Source organism: Poecilia latipinna, unplaced genomic scaffold (assembly GCF_001443285.1).
Source record: "Poecilia latipinna isolate Pla-1442-1.1 unplaced genomic scaffold, P_latipinna-1.0 Scaffold246, whole genome shotgun sequence".
Classification (NCBI taxonomy): Eukaryota; Metazoa; Chordata; class Actinopteri; order Cyprinodontiformes; family Poeciliidae; genus Poecilia; species Poecilia latipinna.
In genome coordinates this window covers 33,040-48,741 of record NW_015112862.1, presented here as the reverse complement: position 1 = coordinate 48,741, position 15,702 = coordinate 33,040, and the positions used below count along the sequence as shown (strand labels likewise).

Below are 15,702 nucleotides of genomic sequence, written 5' to 3'. Positions count from 1 at the left end.
AGAATCAGTTTGCTGAGATTTACTACTAGAGTCACTAACTAAAGCAAACTACGCCTTGTGCACTTGTGTCATGGTACTAAACATTCCTATCTTTCACCTGTATTCATGTAAAACACAATGTTCACTCAGCAGCAGTGCTTATGCTCAGTAATGATGATGATGAGCAGAAATAGCATGTGTGACATAACGCTGGCTTCTGTCGCTCCTCGTTAAGGTCATCACCAAGGCCAACAACACCCTGAACGGCATCAGCAGCTCGTCTGTCTGCACCGAGGTCATCCAGTCTGCTCACGGCATGGAGTACCTGTTGGGTGAGGAACCACACACGCACGCACGCACGCACGCACGCACGCACGCACGCACGCACACGCACACACACACACACACACACACACACACACGCACTGTAAAAACATCAGGCGCCTCAGCTTTAAATCACTGTCATAAGATCACTTTGTTGGACTGAGAAGAAGAAACAATTAATAGGATTAATCACGATGAAATGATTTTTGAAATAATCGTCAATTAATGACGTAATTGATTAATCATTAATCTGTCACGCTAACAAGTTTTGCTAAACAATAAATTGTCCCAGAAGTTATTACAATAAACGATAATGTTGTTTGGGGATCATTTTCAAGTAATATAATGGAAATGGCTTAATAATGTAAGAACACATTCGTAAAGATCAATAAACTTTAAATTCTAAAGAACAGTTAACAATGGAACAGCAGAAACAACAAATAAAGTCAATTATAATGTCTCTCTAAACAAAATTGCCATTCAAAAAAGGGGCAAGTTGAGACCAAAGCACCAGACTGAAGACTTTTATCATCCAGTTTTTGGTTGAAAGAAAGAAAAACAATAAATCACTTAAATGGAAATGATTGATTTTGTTTTAATTTATCTTGTGAATAACTGATTTACTGATTTTTGTGACAGGCCTACATTAACTAGACACATACAGACTCTAAAACAGGCAATTTGCTGGAAGAACAAAAACTGGGAGAGGTAATTAAGCCAAAACTGTACAAAAAAATTAATAAACATTTTACAATTAAGATTAAAAAAAAAAAAAAAAAAACTTTGTCTGAAAGTAACTGTTACCCAAAACGCTTCATCTTTTTTTTTTTTTTTTTTTTTTTTGAAGCCTGTGGGTAAGTTTTTTTTTTTTTTTTCATACGTCTGTGTATTTTGTGATCAGGTGTGGTGGAGGTGTACCGGGTCACCAGGCGAGTGGAGCTGGGCATCAAGGCGACCGCGGTGTGTTCAGAGAAGCTGCAGCAGCTGCTGAAGGACATCAGTCGGGTTTGGAACAACCTCATCGGCTTCATGTCGCTGGCCAAACTCGTAGTGAGTCGCTGTGAAACATTCATGCTTCCACAAACACTCCACCGATGAAGTTTTAAGTGATGTCGGTCCGTTGAAGTAAAACCAATAATTTGTTGTTTATTTTTTTGTTTGTTTTTTATCTTTCTTTTGATACAATGATCCCAGATAGAATTACATTCAGATCAACAGAAATAACTGGCAGCTTGGATTTATTTCTCAAGCTTTTCAGAGACGAATCAGACTTTTGATTTCTTTTTTATATCACACATGTTTCTTCAGCCAAGCCAGTGGATTTTAAGAATCAGTAAAGGTTTTCAAATTTTTATAAAAAAAAAAAAAAACTTTACTAATCTGAAAAAATATATATATTTTTTTCATAATTTATCCGGTTGTCTGAACGCTCCATCCATCCATTCTATTCTTTCTCCATCCATCTGTTCATCATTTCATTGTTTCCTTTTTACAGTTAGTAACTTCTTTTATTAAACATACTATTTACTATTTCTTCCTCCTCTAGAAACACAGATAAGATGGAAATAAATATCAGTTTTTCATATCAGCCAAGTTTTATTTATCAGACCAATACATTAACAAATTACTAAAATCAACTGATACCGATGATACACAGTGCATCCTTGATTATCTTTTTCTATCTATCCAGTCTAATTAGACTCCATATTTAAATCCAGACCACTATAGACACATCTGTCAAGTTTTATCTTGATTTTTTATTTTATTTCATACTTTAATTGAGCTCAAAGGGTCTGACTGCGCTGGAAAAGTTTGTAACCTGTTCAGGAGCCGAAAAGTTTGAGACAAAATAAAACCGATGACACATCAAGATGTTTTATGTCATCAGGCCCGACATACATGAAACATACATGATTGCATGTCGCCCTGTGGCAGGATGTAAACCACATTGTGTGTGTGTGTGTGTGTGTGTGTGTGTGTGTGTGTGTGTGTGTGTGTGTGCAGCCAGATGAAAGCTCCCTGGATTTCTCCTCCTGCATCCTGCGGCCCGGCATCAAGAACGCCAAAGAGCTGGCGTGTGGAGTGTGTCTGCTGAACGTCGACGCTCGCAGCAAGGTTTGTGCCCACCGTCACATGCCGGCGGTCGAAATGTGTTTCCATGAATGCTGTTGTTTCTCCACCTGCCCCGCGTAACCACTGATGTCTGACTTTGAAACGTTTTTGCAGAACAAAGAGGGAAGCGGTATTGGACGTCTGTTAAAACGAGTATGAACCAGTCAAACTGTCATCTGAATCCCATCCTTCTTTTTTTTTTTTTTTTTTTTTTTTTTGGGAACTCTGGGGGCCTATTTTCCTGTAATGTTCGGGCCCTGCAGGGGGCCAAAGTGACAGGATCCATCTCCCCTCTATCTCCTCTGTTAGAGTCCAGCAGCTTCCCTGACACATTTCCATAGAAGTTATTTTACTGTGCAGAACTTTAAGAAGTACAGAAGGTTTTTTTTTGTTTTTTTTGGTCATATTCACTGCAGCAGCAGCTTTTCTCCCTGGGTTTGATTATTGCGTCTTGTGTTCAGCAGCGATTTTCTCTTCCATCCATTTTGCTTGGAAATTGTAAACACACATTTATTACTCTTTGCTAATGTAAACAGATGGGCTTGCTTTTTCTCTGCATCGCCGCCGCCTGCACTGCTGGAGCCTGACTGCATGCTTGTCAGGGTGCATGTGAACTCATTTCTTCACTTATATTTAGTTTGTTTTAGTTTTTTAATGTGTTACGTTTTGATTTAGTGAAATTACAGAAAAAATAACTTGCATATAGAGAGAAAAAGTAGAGAAGCGCAGTTGGTCAATTCAAAATACTGTTTCATACAAGTTCTTTAATTCCCTGTAAATATTGTTAACAATTCATTGGGATTAAGTGTTTACAATATTTTAGTCTTTTCATCTTTTCTTTTTCTATTCAGCAACCCAATAAGTTTCTGTTTTGGTATATTTTAAAAATATGTCCCAAGTTTAATAATGTAAGAAAATCACAACTTTCTGTTAACTCAGTCAGTATTTAACAGAGGTGACACAAATAAATTGTTCAAATATAATTAAGTCCTTCATTTTTAAATTTATCTTATTGTGAAAAATGAAGCCCTTCAAGTTAAGTAAAGCAGTCGATGCTTTTGATACAAGAGAAACCTCAGATTTTTAAGAAAATGGTCACTTATCTATCAGCAGTCGATTCATAAGATCAATTAACTTTAGATTAACTCATTAATTGATAACTTGCATCCTTAATTGTTATGTAATAAAAAACACAGCTGCACAGAGATGTGCTAGGGAAAAAGAATGTTTAGAAAAGAAATCAGTAAAACTCTGAAAGGTGTGGCATGGATGTTTATTTAAATGTCTTTTATAACACAGTGGACCCTGGGAGTCATCCACAAAAAGCTCAGGTTTAATTCTTGTTGACACACCCTCCAAAAACACAAAAAGAAATAGCGCTGAAACGATAAATCAAATTATCCGTGATCAGTAGTTTATTGAAATAGTTAACAAATTTAGTATTTGATTAATTATTAACTAAAGTGTACAGATTGAAAAAAAGGCCATTTACTCAAAGTTCAACACACTTGGAGCATTAATTAAACCAAAATTATACATATATACATTTTTGCATGTAAGATTTTTAAAAAATAAATGTTTTGTCTGTATGTTCAACCCAGTTGATGTCTGAAGTACTTTTTGGTTTTTAGATGATCGGCATCCTTTGCTACAAATGATCAAGCGTACGCTAAAGGAATGCTGTGGTTTGCATTTTATATGATAAAATGTTTATTTTTCTTATTTAAAGAAAGAATTTGAATTATTTGTTTATTTGTATCTTTGAGTGCATTTCTAATGTATAAAGAAAGGATTAATGGTTAAATGAAAAATTTGTTTTTACTCAATCACTCGTCAGAATAGTCGTTTAATTGACAGAATATTTGATCGATTGTCAGAATAGTAGATTAATCGGCAGAATAATTGTTAGTTGCAGCCCTAAAAGAAGCCAAAAGTTTAAAGAAACTGGAAAACTATTGATCAGGACCACTTAGTATTGGTGTTACCATTACACAGATCAGGGGCAGATCAACATGTTGCCTGTACTCCTTTTTAAAGAAAAAGAAATATTAATTATTTATTGTAGTTTGAAAGAATGAGCTGAATTGTAAACTCACATTCGTCTAGTTGAGAAAGCAGCAGAGGCTTTTAGCATCAAGACTTAGATCAACGTCAAGTTAATTTTGTTCCCGGTTATTTTTATTGAGCCGTAAACCGGTCAGTGTAGTTGCTTGTGAATATGTAAAACCTTTAGTTCTCTGTTTCTCTCATTACTGCCCAGTGTGTGCTCTAATTGAAAGGCCGACAGGCCCGCCCCGTCCGGCCGCTGCTGCTTCCATCTATTGACGCAGACACATGATTGTCTCCAAAGCTTCTGTACCACAGCATGTCAGAATAACTATCAAAAGATAACAACACACTCTGGAATAAGTGGAGCTCTGTCACTTTGGCACCTAAGGCTGTTTTTTTTTTTTTTTTTTTTTTTTGCACTTTGGGATTGGTTCCTTCAAGGTAACAGGGTTCGTTTCAATTTTTTTTCTGCTCTCTCACCTCCACCTCGAGGTAGCTGCTCACCTCCCTCCCTTTCAGCTAACAACCGTTGCTGTTTCTAATAACCGTTCTCCAAATGGGGGATGTAGGGGTTGCTGCATGGCTGTGTGTCCACCTTGGTGATTTTTATCGGAGCGGGCCGCTAATGGTGTTCTCAGAGCCTGCGGTTTAAAGGGCAGCCTGCCGCCACTGCCGCTCGTCGGCTCTGGTTGTCCCTCCGCCGCTCGGCCACAGCCAGATGGATGATGCGAGAGAGACGCGGACGACTGCGAGGCATCTCGGCAGATGTGGCTTAAGCATTTGTCAAGAGAGAGGCAGATAATAGACCTACACACACACACACACTCACTCTTCTGTGACCAGACTTAAGCTGACATTTATACCAATTTGTTTTGCCTGTGTGCCACTAGCTTGAGATTAATAATGCGTCTTTTAATTACGATTTTGGCAGAGCCACAGTGGTGAGAAGGCATTAGAGGCCAGACTCCCCTTTTGTGTATAATGGAGTGAAAGACCAGCAGAAGGCACTGATTGGTTTCTTGTCCTGTGGTGATGGAGTGCTGATTTGTTTGTTCCAGAAAACGTGCAAAGAAGGGAACTAACGAGGCTTAGTTTGAGCCTCGCTCTCCTGAAGAGTTTTATTTTTTCAAACTATTAGCTGATCTAATCCCTTGTTTGTTTACCGTTGAACAGGCTGGGACCCAAAATGCTGTACTGTTGAAACCAGAAATTTAGATACACTGAATGAAATTATGCGCACACCTTTTGTCTCACTTTCCAAAGCTAAATCAGACTTTTACAAGCAACTTTTCTCAGAATTTTTTGAAGGCCACACCAAAATACCGACTTTGTTGTCCTTGAACATTTTGGCTGTATTCTGAGGGTTATTGTCCATTTGGAAGAACAATCTTCCAAATGGACAGGAAGCTTTTGGAAGCTATGACAGCTTTGACTTCCTGGCTTTAGATGTTGCTTCAGTATTTCCACATAACGTTGTTTCCTTGTGATGGCATCTGTTTTGTGAAGTGCACCAGTTACTCCTGCAGCAAAACAGCTCTGCACCCCATACCTTACAGGGAGTCTGTGCATCCTTAAAAAGTCTTAAGTTCCTGTGCTTAAAATTAAGACCTTAAATTCATGATAGAATGCCTTTAGCATTAGCATATTAATGCTAATGTAAATATCATTAATATGGTAATCATAGGTCTTGACAGGATTATTTCTGGTTAAAAAAAACCCTTGTTCTTCATTCAGTACTCGAGCATAGCGATACTTCTTAATAAAATTATTAATGTAAAAGTAAATGTACAGCATAATAAAAATACTCCTAACCTATATTTTTTCTCAAAAAAGTTACTCCAGAAAATGGTAACTAGTTACTCCCCAATTTTGCTAAAGAGAGAGTAATCATCATCAGACTTTAAAAAATGAATCTGAGTTGTTCCTTCTCTCATTTTTCCTGCAACATAAAAGCTGAATAACAGAATAAAACAGATGTTTGGTCTGATTTAGGCTTATGCACCTGTTTATTCAGTGTATGTAAACTTCTGGGTTCAGCTGTATGTACCATCCTCAAGACAGTGAAGCTATGACAACCTACAGGTTGGAGCTGCATGAAATTAACATTACTTTAAAAAAAAGAAGAAAGAAGCCATTTTTAGCAAAAGTAAAAAGAAAGTAATCTTTGCGATTAAGCTAGATTAGCCAAAATGGGAAATCTTCTGGCCTGAATATGAAGCTTTAATCATCTGATGAAAAGGTCAGGCAAATAATTATACTCCATTTGATCCGATTGTTGGTTCAGAGCGGCGGGACTAAATGTTTCTAGTATTAGAAAAAAAAGGGCGTTTCTGATCAGCTTCCGTTGACATCAGAGCCTTTGCAGGTTTGAGCAGAATGAGGCGGATTCGTTATAGAATGTCTCTGCGTGATGACCACTCTGAGTTTTTATTTTATTTTTTTCATTCCTACACGCCGTCCTCCTTCCTTCGCTCCTGACCCCGGCGGTCCGGAGCACAGCTACGCAGGAACAAGTAGGCAGGGGCCACAAAGGGCCGATCTGAACTGGAAATCACTCCGCTAAGGGAAATGTGAGCGGAGTGGAAAATGTATCATTCAGTCTGCATTAAGGAGGCAGCGGAGCGTCTGAGCCGCACTCTGCATTCAGACAGGTAGAGACGTATCTCGCTTAATGGTGTGTTATAGCTCTGAGATGAATTAGTATTTTTTGTTTTGTTTTGATTTTTTGTTTTTTTTTTCTGCTGTTTGCGTCTCCTATGATTCACTGCACATGAGTCATTACTCTCTCCGGCTTCACCTCAATTATTCCACCAGGGGAGAACGACTCCTAAGCTGCACATCATACACATTAGTGTCCGCCGGCTGCACACACACGGCTACACCTGCGGCCAGTGGAAACGCGGACTCAACGCGGGGGTCATATCGCTACGTTTAGGCCAAATCAGATCACAATGCAAAGCAGAGGGCTTTCACTGTTTTATATCACGATAAGTAAATGGAGTCGGGTCGCTTTTAGCCGCCTCACGCTGCTTCCTGTTTCATCAAAATTAACTGGAATATCACTAAAAAGATATGTTTTCCTCACTATTTTAGGTACAAAAGGGAAATGTATGTATTATGTTGTTTCATGAGACAGAGTTATGTATTTAAAGAGGTTATTTTTGTTTCATAGTTTCACCTTGCACCTAAAGAAAACCCAAAATTCAACGAACCTAGGTCTCTGTTTGGTGGGTGTGATTCAAATGAATGTGGATGCAAGCGGACTGGAGACCCTCCAAAAGCAGGAAGTGAACCTTAGCCCAGGGCATTCTGGGTAAATACGGGCAAAATAAACGCGCACGTCTAGTGCTACTGGGAGAAATGGCTTGTAGTCGTTTACCAAAGACAAAAGAGAAATCCAATAACCACTCAAGTTTGACGCTACTCTATCTTTGTTTACATTTCTTGAAGAAGGAAGTTGCGCTCAGTGTCTTCTTCAGAGGTTTTCATGTTGTTTCTTTCAGTGGTTCTTGGTGCAGCGCCACCACAGGCGAGGAGGGGAACAGGTTTTTCAAAAGGTTTGGTTGGTTTGATGGTAGAGCAGTGTAAAAGCAAACCACACCAGCTGAAAATGTAACAAACTACAAATTGCAAATTTGGCCCCAAATTGAACCGAGTCTCCCAGACTGTCAGGGGTCAAAGCACCCTAACTCTTTCTGATTTCTCAAATTTTAGAGAAAGAAGACCTGAGTAAACACAAAAAAGCAGTTTTTGACAGTGATTGGACTGTCAACAACCATTCTTGCCATGTCTAAAGAAAACATAATAATTCAGTTTCATGAGCCCCAACCAGGTTTCTGCCAGATCTGTAGAATAAAAGGAAACCTGTCTGACACCAGGAGGTAGGCTGAAAAAAAACTCAAAAAGAGAGAACCTTCCACTAAATTACTCCAAGAACACAGTGGGTATTCATCCAGGAGGTCACAGAGGAACCCAGAGCACCATCTGTGAGCCATCCACTGAGCCACCTGCCAGCATTTTGTTTTATATGACTGAACTGAAGTCATACAAGAGCTCGGATTATGGCCATGACACTTCTTCATTAAAAATTGTTTCCACAGTCTTACATTATTCAGATTTTCTGAGACGTTTTTTCGTGGAATGACTAACAGAAGTGAACTGTTCGATTGTGCACTAAATAATAAAGATGCAACCAAAGTTGGAGCGACACGACATCAGAAAGTGAGCGGATTTTACTATTTTCATCTTGGGCGTCTTTGAAGTGAAGCCTGTTCAAAGCAGACAGGAAATTCTTTGAGGAAAATAATGTTGCTGAAAAACGCGTTTACAAAAATTGCTGCCAAAAATCTCTTAATCGTCTTAGACATGCAGCCTCAGAGCGAATCTTGTATCCGTCCTTCTTTTTTTTTTTTCTGCCTTGACAGAGATAAATCACCACAGACGAGGTTTTTCAGTTTCTAAAAAGACATCACTCAAGATGTTTTCTCCTTTGTTCCCGTACATGTGGTTTCAGAGGGAAATTTAACACAAAGTGTTTTCTGTTTGCAGCAGCACACAGCTGAGAGCTGAATTCATGTTTACTGTATCATGAACCATTTTGTTTCTCTGAATTTCCCGTGGCGTACATTGATTCACTGAAGTGGAAGAAATATTTCAGAATGTTCGCGTAAACACACGCATGAATGTGTGACAGCACGATGAATCATTTTATTCCTTTAAAATGACCATTTTTAGATTTGTTCACACTCAAACTAAACAGATGGCTTGATACAGGTCAGATGTTTATGACACATTCAAACCTTTCTATTGGTGTCAAAAAAAAAACGCTTCCATGAGAAACATTATCCTTTAACGTAGTATTAAAATTTTTTCTAATTATTGCCATTATTGACTTCAGTCCAAACCTCTTCTTTCTGAATGATTAAAAATGAAAACATTTTAATCCGACCTTTTTTTGTTTGTTCGTTTTGAAGCAAAGTTGTTTGTAACTATGGAAACAAATGGCTCCACCTTTGTCGCCTGGACACACAAATGATGTTTTAGAAATATTGCATACTAACATATTTAATCCTCACCATATAAAACAAATGTACATTTTCTGAACAGTTAAACCCTTAATTACCAATTAGTGTCCTTTAGAAAAGAAATATAATAAATATTTATGCTAATAAGAATTCTGATTTTGTTTTGGGGGTTTGGCGGCCATTATGTGAGGGTCAAAAATTGTCAGCAGTTTTTTTTTTTTATTTTTTTTTTTATTATTATCGAGAACTGAAAACTTTTTAAAATAAGTCAGATTTCAGTCTTGGTCTCATTAAAGGATGTGTTTTAAATTGTTCATGTTGTTTTTATTTAGTTCAAATTACAAAGGACACAAATGAAGAAGAAAAAAAATCTTCAAAAAGTTTTAAGTTACTCCCAAAATACACGACCTGGCAAGAAGTTATTGGTATCTATTTAAAACAAACAACTTAAAGAGTTTAATTCCCAGTGTTTTTGTTCTTGTACTGATCTAAGCTAACACACAATCCCATCCAGCTTGACCTTGGGACGAAGCTCTCCGACCTTCAGATCTGAGAGTTCAGAGGGTTTTTTCTTTCCCCACTGTGTGCGTGTTTGATTTACAGCGGGGTCGCTTACAGAGCCACGGCGCACCACTGGACTAAAAATGACACAAATCAAGTTCTGCTTAAACCTCCGGTGCCTTGCTTAAGCATAGAGGCTAATTAATCACAGCATGCGGTTCGAAGTGATTCTGAGAGTTGAAGCAGAGTTCTGCTTTGTTCCAGTCTGATGAATTTTAAAGCTCCACACCTTCCTCCACAGTGCTCATTGCATATTGTTTTTAGACAGACCAGAGTGGTCTAAACGGGGTCCACCACAGATTGGACTTTGACTGGGCTGTTCATTCACATTAATGAGATTTGATCTAAAGCATCCATTGGTTGAATTATTTTCAGTTATCTCATATCTGAACAAACACACGGAACATTGAATTTGTAAAGTGATACATTTTAGTTGAAGTGGCGTAAAAACATTAAAAATCACCCTCTCCACTTCATCACACGGTTTATTGGTTGGGTTCTGTCCTACCCAAGGCTCTTTCTTCCATTTTGAACAGAATTAACCCCAAATGATGTTGGTCTCTTTGGTTCCTGATTGGCTTTCAGTCCTTTCTGCTGACAAACAAACATGAAGACCCACCTTCATGTTGCCGGATTGCTTTATGGGGACTAACTGAAATGAAATCCTCTTATCTTTCAGCGTCGTTCAAGGGTGTAGCGGTAAAACACCCCCCAAACCCCCTCTCCTCCCATCATGTCTGGGATCTGGGTCTCTAAGCGCCTCACCCTTTCTGTCCAACAGGCTTTCAACTCCGAGACGGACAACTTCAAGCTGCTGTACGGGGGCCACCAGTACCATGCCAGCTGCGCCAATTTCTGGATCAACTGCGTGGAGCCGAAACCTCCAGGGCTCATCCTGCCTGACCTGCTCTGAGCTGCCATGGAAACAGAGCAGGAAATAATTAAGTTGAAACGGGCGAAACGGCCAGTCGCGTCACGCCGACTGCAAGAGGACGACGTTCAGTCACTGCATTCTGCTGCATTCTTCTTTTTTAGTTCTGTTTGTTTCAGATGTTTATCTTTTTCTCTTTTTTTTACCTTTATCTCATTCATACAAATCACTTTGGTCAGTCGGGGGAGGGAGGTTGTATTGAAATCTGTAACTGATGCTGCTTTATTTCACCTGATTATCACTGCATATTGAGGTGATATGAAAAAAAAAATGTCATATTTTATTGATTAGCAGTGCAATATGATTAAAGAAACACTGGCAAAATGGATGTGTGTAAACATCTAGAGCTTTTAAAGTCCCTTTTTTTTCTTCCTTGTGTTTGGTTTTAAGCCTGGCTCTTCATCATAAGTCGACTTTTACTTGAATTTGTGCAACAGGCTCGTTTAATGCCACTTTTTGAAAAGAAAAAAAAAAAAAAGATTCAGACTCGCCGCTGTACTACAAGGCATTCATCTCTTTTTATGCGTCGTGTTGAATGTCTGTTGAATGAAACCTTCAGCACCTTTCGGGTATTTAAATAGTATTTTATAAATATTTAATGGCATGGGAGAGAGGGGGTCTTGAAGGAAATTGTGTTTTGTTTCTGTTCTTCTGTTTGGTGTGGATATTTGAAAGTTATGAAGGAACTGATTGAAGTTGGACTGCAGCCGATTTTTTTTGTTTTTCCTTTTCTGTATATTACAACTTCATGTTGTAGCATTGTATTTATCTCTGAGTATAATGTGAATAAATAAGAGTGCTTAAAGATTTGTGTCAACGTTAATCATTCTGTTAAGAGATTAAAGAGTAGCTAAAGCATTTTTCAAGTTTTGGGTATTAATATGTACTCATGTGGCCGAAGTAACACTGATTTTCCTCAAGATGTTTGCGCATCCTTAAAAACTCTTAAATTCATCTATCTAAAATTAAGACCTTAAATTTAATAAAATAGTGTGAATTGGTCTTAAATACATTAATCACAGGTTTTAAATGGCAGAACTTTAAATCTTCTATGTGGTTTCATTTCTCGCAGGACTTTTCTGTCGGGTAAAGTTTGAGTTGTGTGCCGACATCTTTATTGCATTTTGTTTGGAGGTGGTCAAGTCTACCACTAGTTGATGGGTAAAATACCCTCGCTAGCTAACTCCAGGGAACAACGGGGACAGTGACAAGTCATCGACCACTCCCAGTGAAACCCAACACACAGGACGCGATGACATCGACAAAAGTTTAACATTTTTATACTTGTGTCGCATTGCTAGCCCAAGTGCACCAGAAATGGTTGCCTCAATGAAGAGATTTGAAAAAGAAACTGTTAAAGGAAAAACCAGGTACACTTGATTTGAGTTGACTTGAAATTTGACCCACTTTTCTTATTTCTCTCTGCTCTTTCTGTTTGCCCCGTTCTTGATTTCCTTTATTTTACTTGTTCATTTTTTGTCACACTTTTCAGCACATCAAAGCAATTTAAATACTTGTCAAAACCCAACCCAAGTTAATACAGAATGCAGTTTTTAAATTAAATTTTCATTATAAAGCGAGCAAGAAACAAACACAACATGTCCTTGTCCACACAAGGACAACATGTCCTTGTCCACACAAGGACATGTTGTGTTTGTTTCTTGCTTTTATTCTGTCAGTGTTGATATTCTTGGGAATTTTCTTCAATAACTTGATTTTACAAACCCAGGTCTGACGTTGTTTGGTTTAGTCTACACAGACTATAAATCTAGTCTGTTATTGTTTGAGTGCTTTACACTTTGCAACTCTTAAGTGAAAGTCACAAGTGATACTCAGTCACATGGTTAGCATGGGTTTAATGTGCTGTGACACCGTTTTTCATAGAAAAAATAGCTTATAGATTAATCAGTGAAAACTGTACAGCCATCCTCTTATAAAAGCAAGCCAAAAAAGCAGAAAAGAAAAAATATATATTTTTCAACTTTCAGCGAACTAAGAACCTTTTCACCAAAGCCAATGTTAGCTAATCCTGAAGCTAGTGTTGATTGGGTCTCATAAACAAAAACTACCTCAGTGTTGAATTAACTTTAATCTAAAAAGTTATAGCAGATATTATATTAATAAAATATTAGATTTTTTTTTATAAAATCTGTTTGTATTTTGGCTAAAGCTAAACTTGCTCTGGGACACGATTAGCATAAACTTTCTGTTTCCTTAAAGTCTCAAAGAAATCTGAACAAATTTGGAAGTCCATGTCAAATTTGCTCAGCATTGTTTTTTTGTTTTTGTTTTTTTTAATAACCATGTCGCCTCAGTTTGTTCATCGGTTTGTGTTGGACTGTGTGTTGACTTTCTGTGTTATTAAATGGCTGCGTAGACCGAAGCACCCCCAAAAAACCACAGAAATAAAGTGGTCATTTAATTAAAATGGCTTTCAGGTGATGTTATTTTATTTAATTTTTTCTGCTCACTCTTTTTTGCCAAACACACACGCGCGGGCGCGCGCACGCACGAACACACACACACACACACACACACACACACACACACACACACACACACACACACACTTTTTCCTTCTCAACGATGCAGTCTCCCTGAGGCCAGAAAGCTTCCGTCATTTCCATCACATTACCTCAAAATGGAATAAATTCACTCCCAACAAGCCATGCGGGCGCTCGCTGGCGGTCGAGCTCAGCCAATCAGATGGGACGTCTCAGGGCGCCGTGAGACCTGTCTCATTATGGTCCTCGCGCTCCTCAGGTGTGTCCTCAAACATCCGTTTTATCCCGCGCTGCTGTCTAATTTATTTCCAGCAGAAAATGAATTCTCCTCTCACGGCGAACGCTGATAGAAGATTACAGAAAATTACAAAAGCAGAAATCAATTACTGAACAAGGCTGCGTAATTCAGAATGCAGGATGTATCCAGACGTCTTCACACCCATTGTCTGCGACATCCCGCTGAAATATTGACTTGGCAACAAACGCAGCTGTTGTATCCCTGCAAGCATGCCCAGGTGGGCCCCATATGGGGAAAAGGAGGGCAGACCAGATGGGTCCATATGGGTTTGTCCGCGGGTTCCACGGTGGGGTATGCTACTTTTTTTATCCTTCGTTGTTACGGCTCTTCTTATTGATTAACACAGCAGCCATTATGAGCCTGGTGTTTGATATAAAGAGCTAATGAAGGTTAAGTTTCTAGGAGTTTACACCATGATGACTCAAGAAGAAAATCCTATAGTTATTCAATATTTAATAATCCATGTTTTTCAAGTTTTCCCACTTCCAAAGAATGGAGAGGTCTGGAATTTCCATCTTTCCATCAATTTAATATTTCAATACATCTTATAACACTTTACTGAGAGAATTTTTTTTAGTCCATTTATTCACATTGTCTGATTTTTAATTCATTAATTTGCTTTTTATTGTGTAAAATCTGTATTTGATACAATGGGAAAAACAATGTTTGGTGTCACTTCTATGTTTTCTTCCATTATCCTTTGAGGTTGAAACTTTGATCTGGGAATTATATTCCCACCAACTCAGATGGCTGCACACACAGGTAGCTCTAATCTTCCTTGACCATTTCTTTCTTTGAATAAGAATATTTTCAAAAAGTAACTATTTTGATCTTCTCCTCACATGTCAAAATAGCAGAGATCTACATAAATTTGAACTAAAATTACTGAATTAAGTCAGACACAAGTTGTAAAAACGTGACTTAATGTCTTTATATGTTTGTGTTTTTGCTAGAAAATCATCCAGAGGCAGATTAACTGCTGAGTTTACACGACTTTATCCAGCTCTACAACATTCAGAAGCTGCCTGCTTTCTGTCTATTTCTAATTGCTTGTGTTCTCTTCGACCCACCCTCGTCACACTTATGTAAATTAATTTTTACATTCAGACGTGAAGACTGGGTGCAGCCATTTCCTTTCACGCATTCTTCACTTAGTATCTGCTGAGCTGACCGAGCAGCAGCACATCAGCCTGAACGAGGAAGAGCTGCTTTTACAAAATCCCCAGTCTTCTTAACCAGAGAAGAAGACTTCTATTCAAAAGTCTCCCTTCTGAATAGAGGACTTTCAAAAATAATAATAACAATAATAATAATCACCAAAGGAGTCAGTTTAATCTTTTATCAACAGCTTTTAGTCGTTCTTTTAATCTGTAAAACATTTAATTGTGGCCAAACTGTTGATAGCAAAGCATTAATTTATAGAAAACATAAGAAATATAAGGCAGTGAATTAGTTTAAGTTTATTAAAATGACTGTTATTAAAGGAGCATTGAGCAGAGCTGTGATGTTATTACTATTCATACATATTTTTCTTTAAACAAAACATCAGTTTAAGATGTAATGTTGGACTTGACAAATCGAGTCCAACATTAACAGGGTAACTAAATTTGATTCAATATATTTGCTAAGTAAGTTTGTAAGGTGCATGTCCAGATTTTTAAATCATTATTATTCCGGATTAGACTTATTGAAGAGGGGTTTTGTGGAGTTATCAGAGGTCAGTATCTTATATGCAGTAGAAAGCCATCTGAATAGCTTTCATTCAGAGAAAGAAATAAAGGCCTAGTCAAAGGGTTGTGCTAACAGCTAGTCAGAGAGGCGCACTAGAGAAGAAACAATCACAGCTACGTTTATTGTATATTTGCTTGATGATGTTGACTTGACAAAATGAAATGTTTTTCTTGTTTCACAATTAGTTAC

The 15,702-nt window shown here is 38.0% G+C and overlaps 1 protein-coding gene across 9 annotated transcripts in view; it reads left to right on the top strand.

Annotated features, from left to right (window-relative positions):
* Positions 1-11,785, top strand: part of synrg (synergin, gamma) — a 47,431-nt gene extending 35,646 nt beyond the window's left edge. For 7 of the 9 annotated variants that reach the window (XM_015032569.1, XM_015032568.1, XM_015032573.1 and 4 more), the window contains 5 exons: positions 215-311; positions 1,205-1,353; positions 2,308-2,418; positions 2,530-2,568; positions 10,831-11,785. In XM_015032569.1, the coding sequence (XP_014888055.1) occupies positions 215-311; positions 1,205-1,353; positions 2,308-2,418; positions 2,530-2,568; positions 10,831-10,962 (528 nt within the window). In that variant the 3' untranslated portion in view covers positions 10,963-11,785. The remainder of the gene's footprint in view (positions 1-214; positions 312-1,204; positions 1,354-2,307; positions 2,419-2,529; positions 2,569-10,830) is intronic. The other 2 variants (XM_015032570.1, XM_015032577.1) reach the window with 1 other exon arrangement.
* Positions 11,786-15,702: the final 3,917 nt, after the last annotated feature.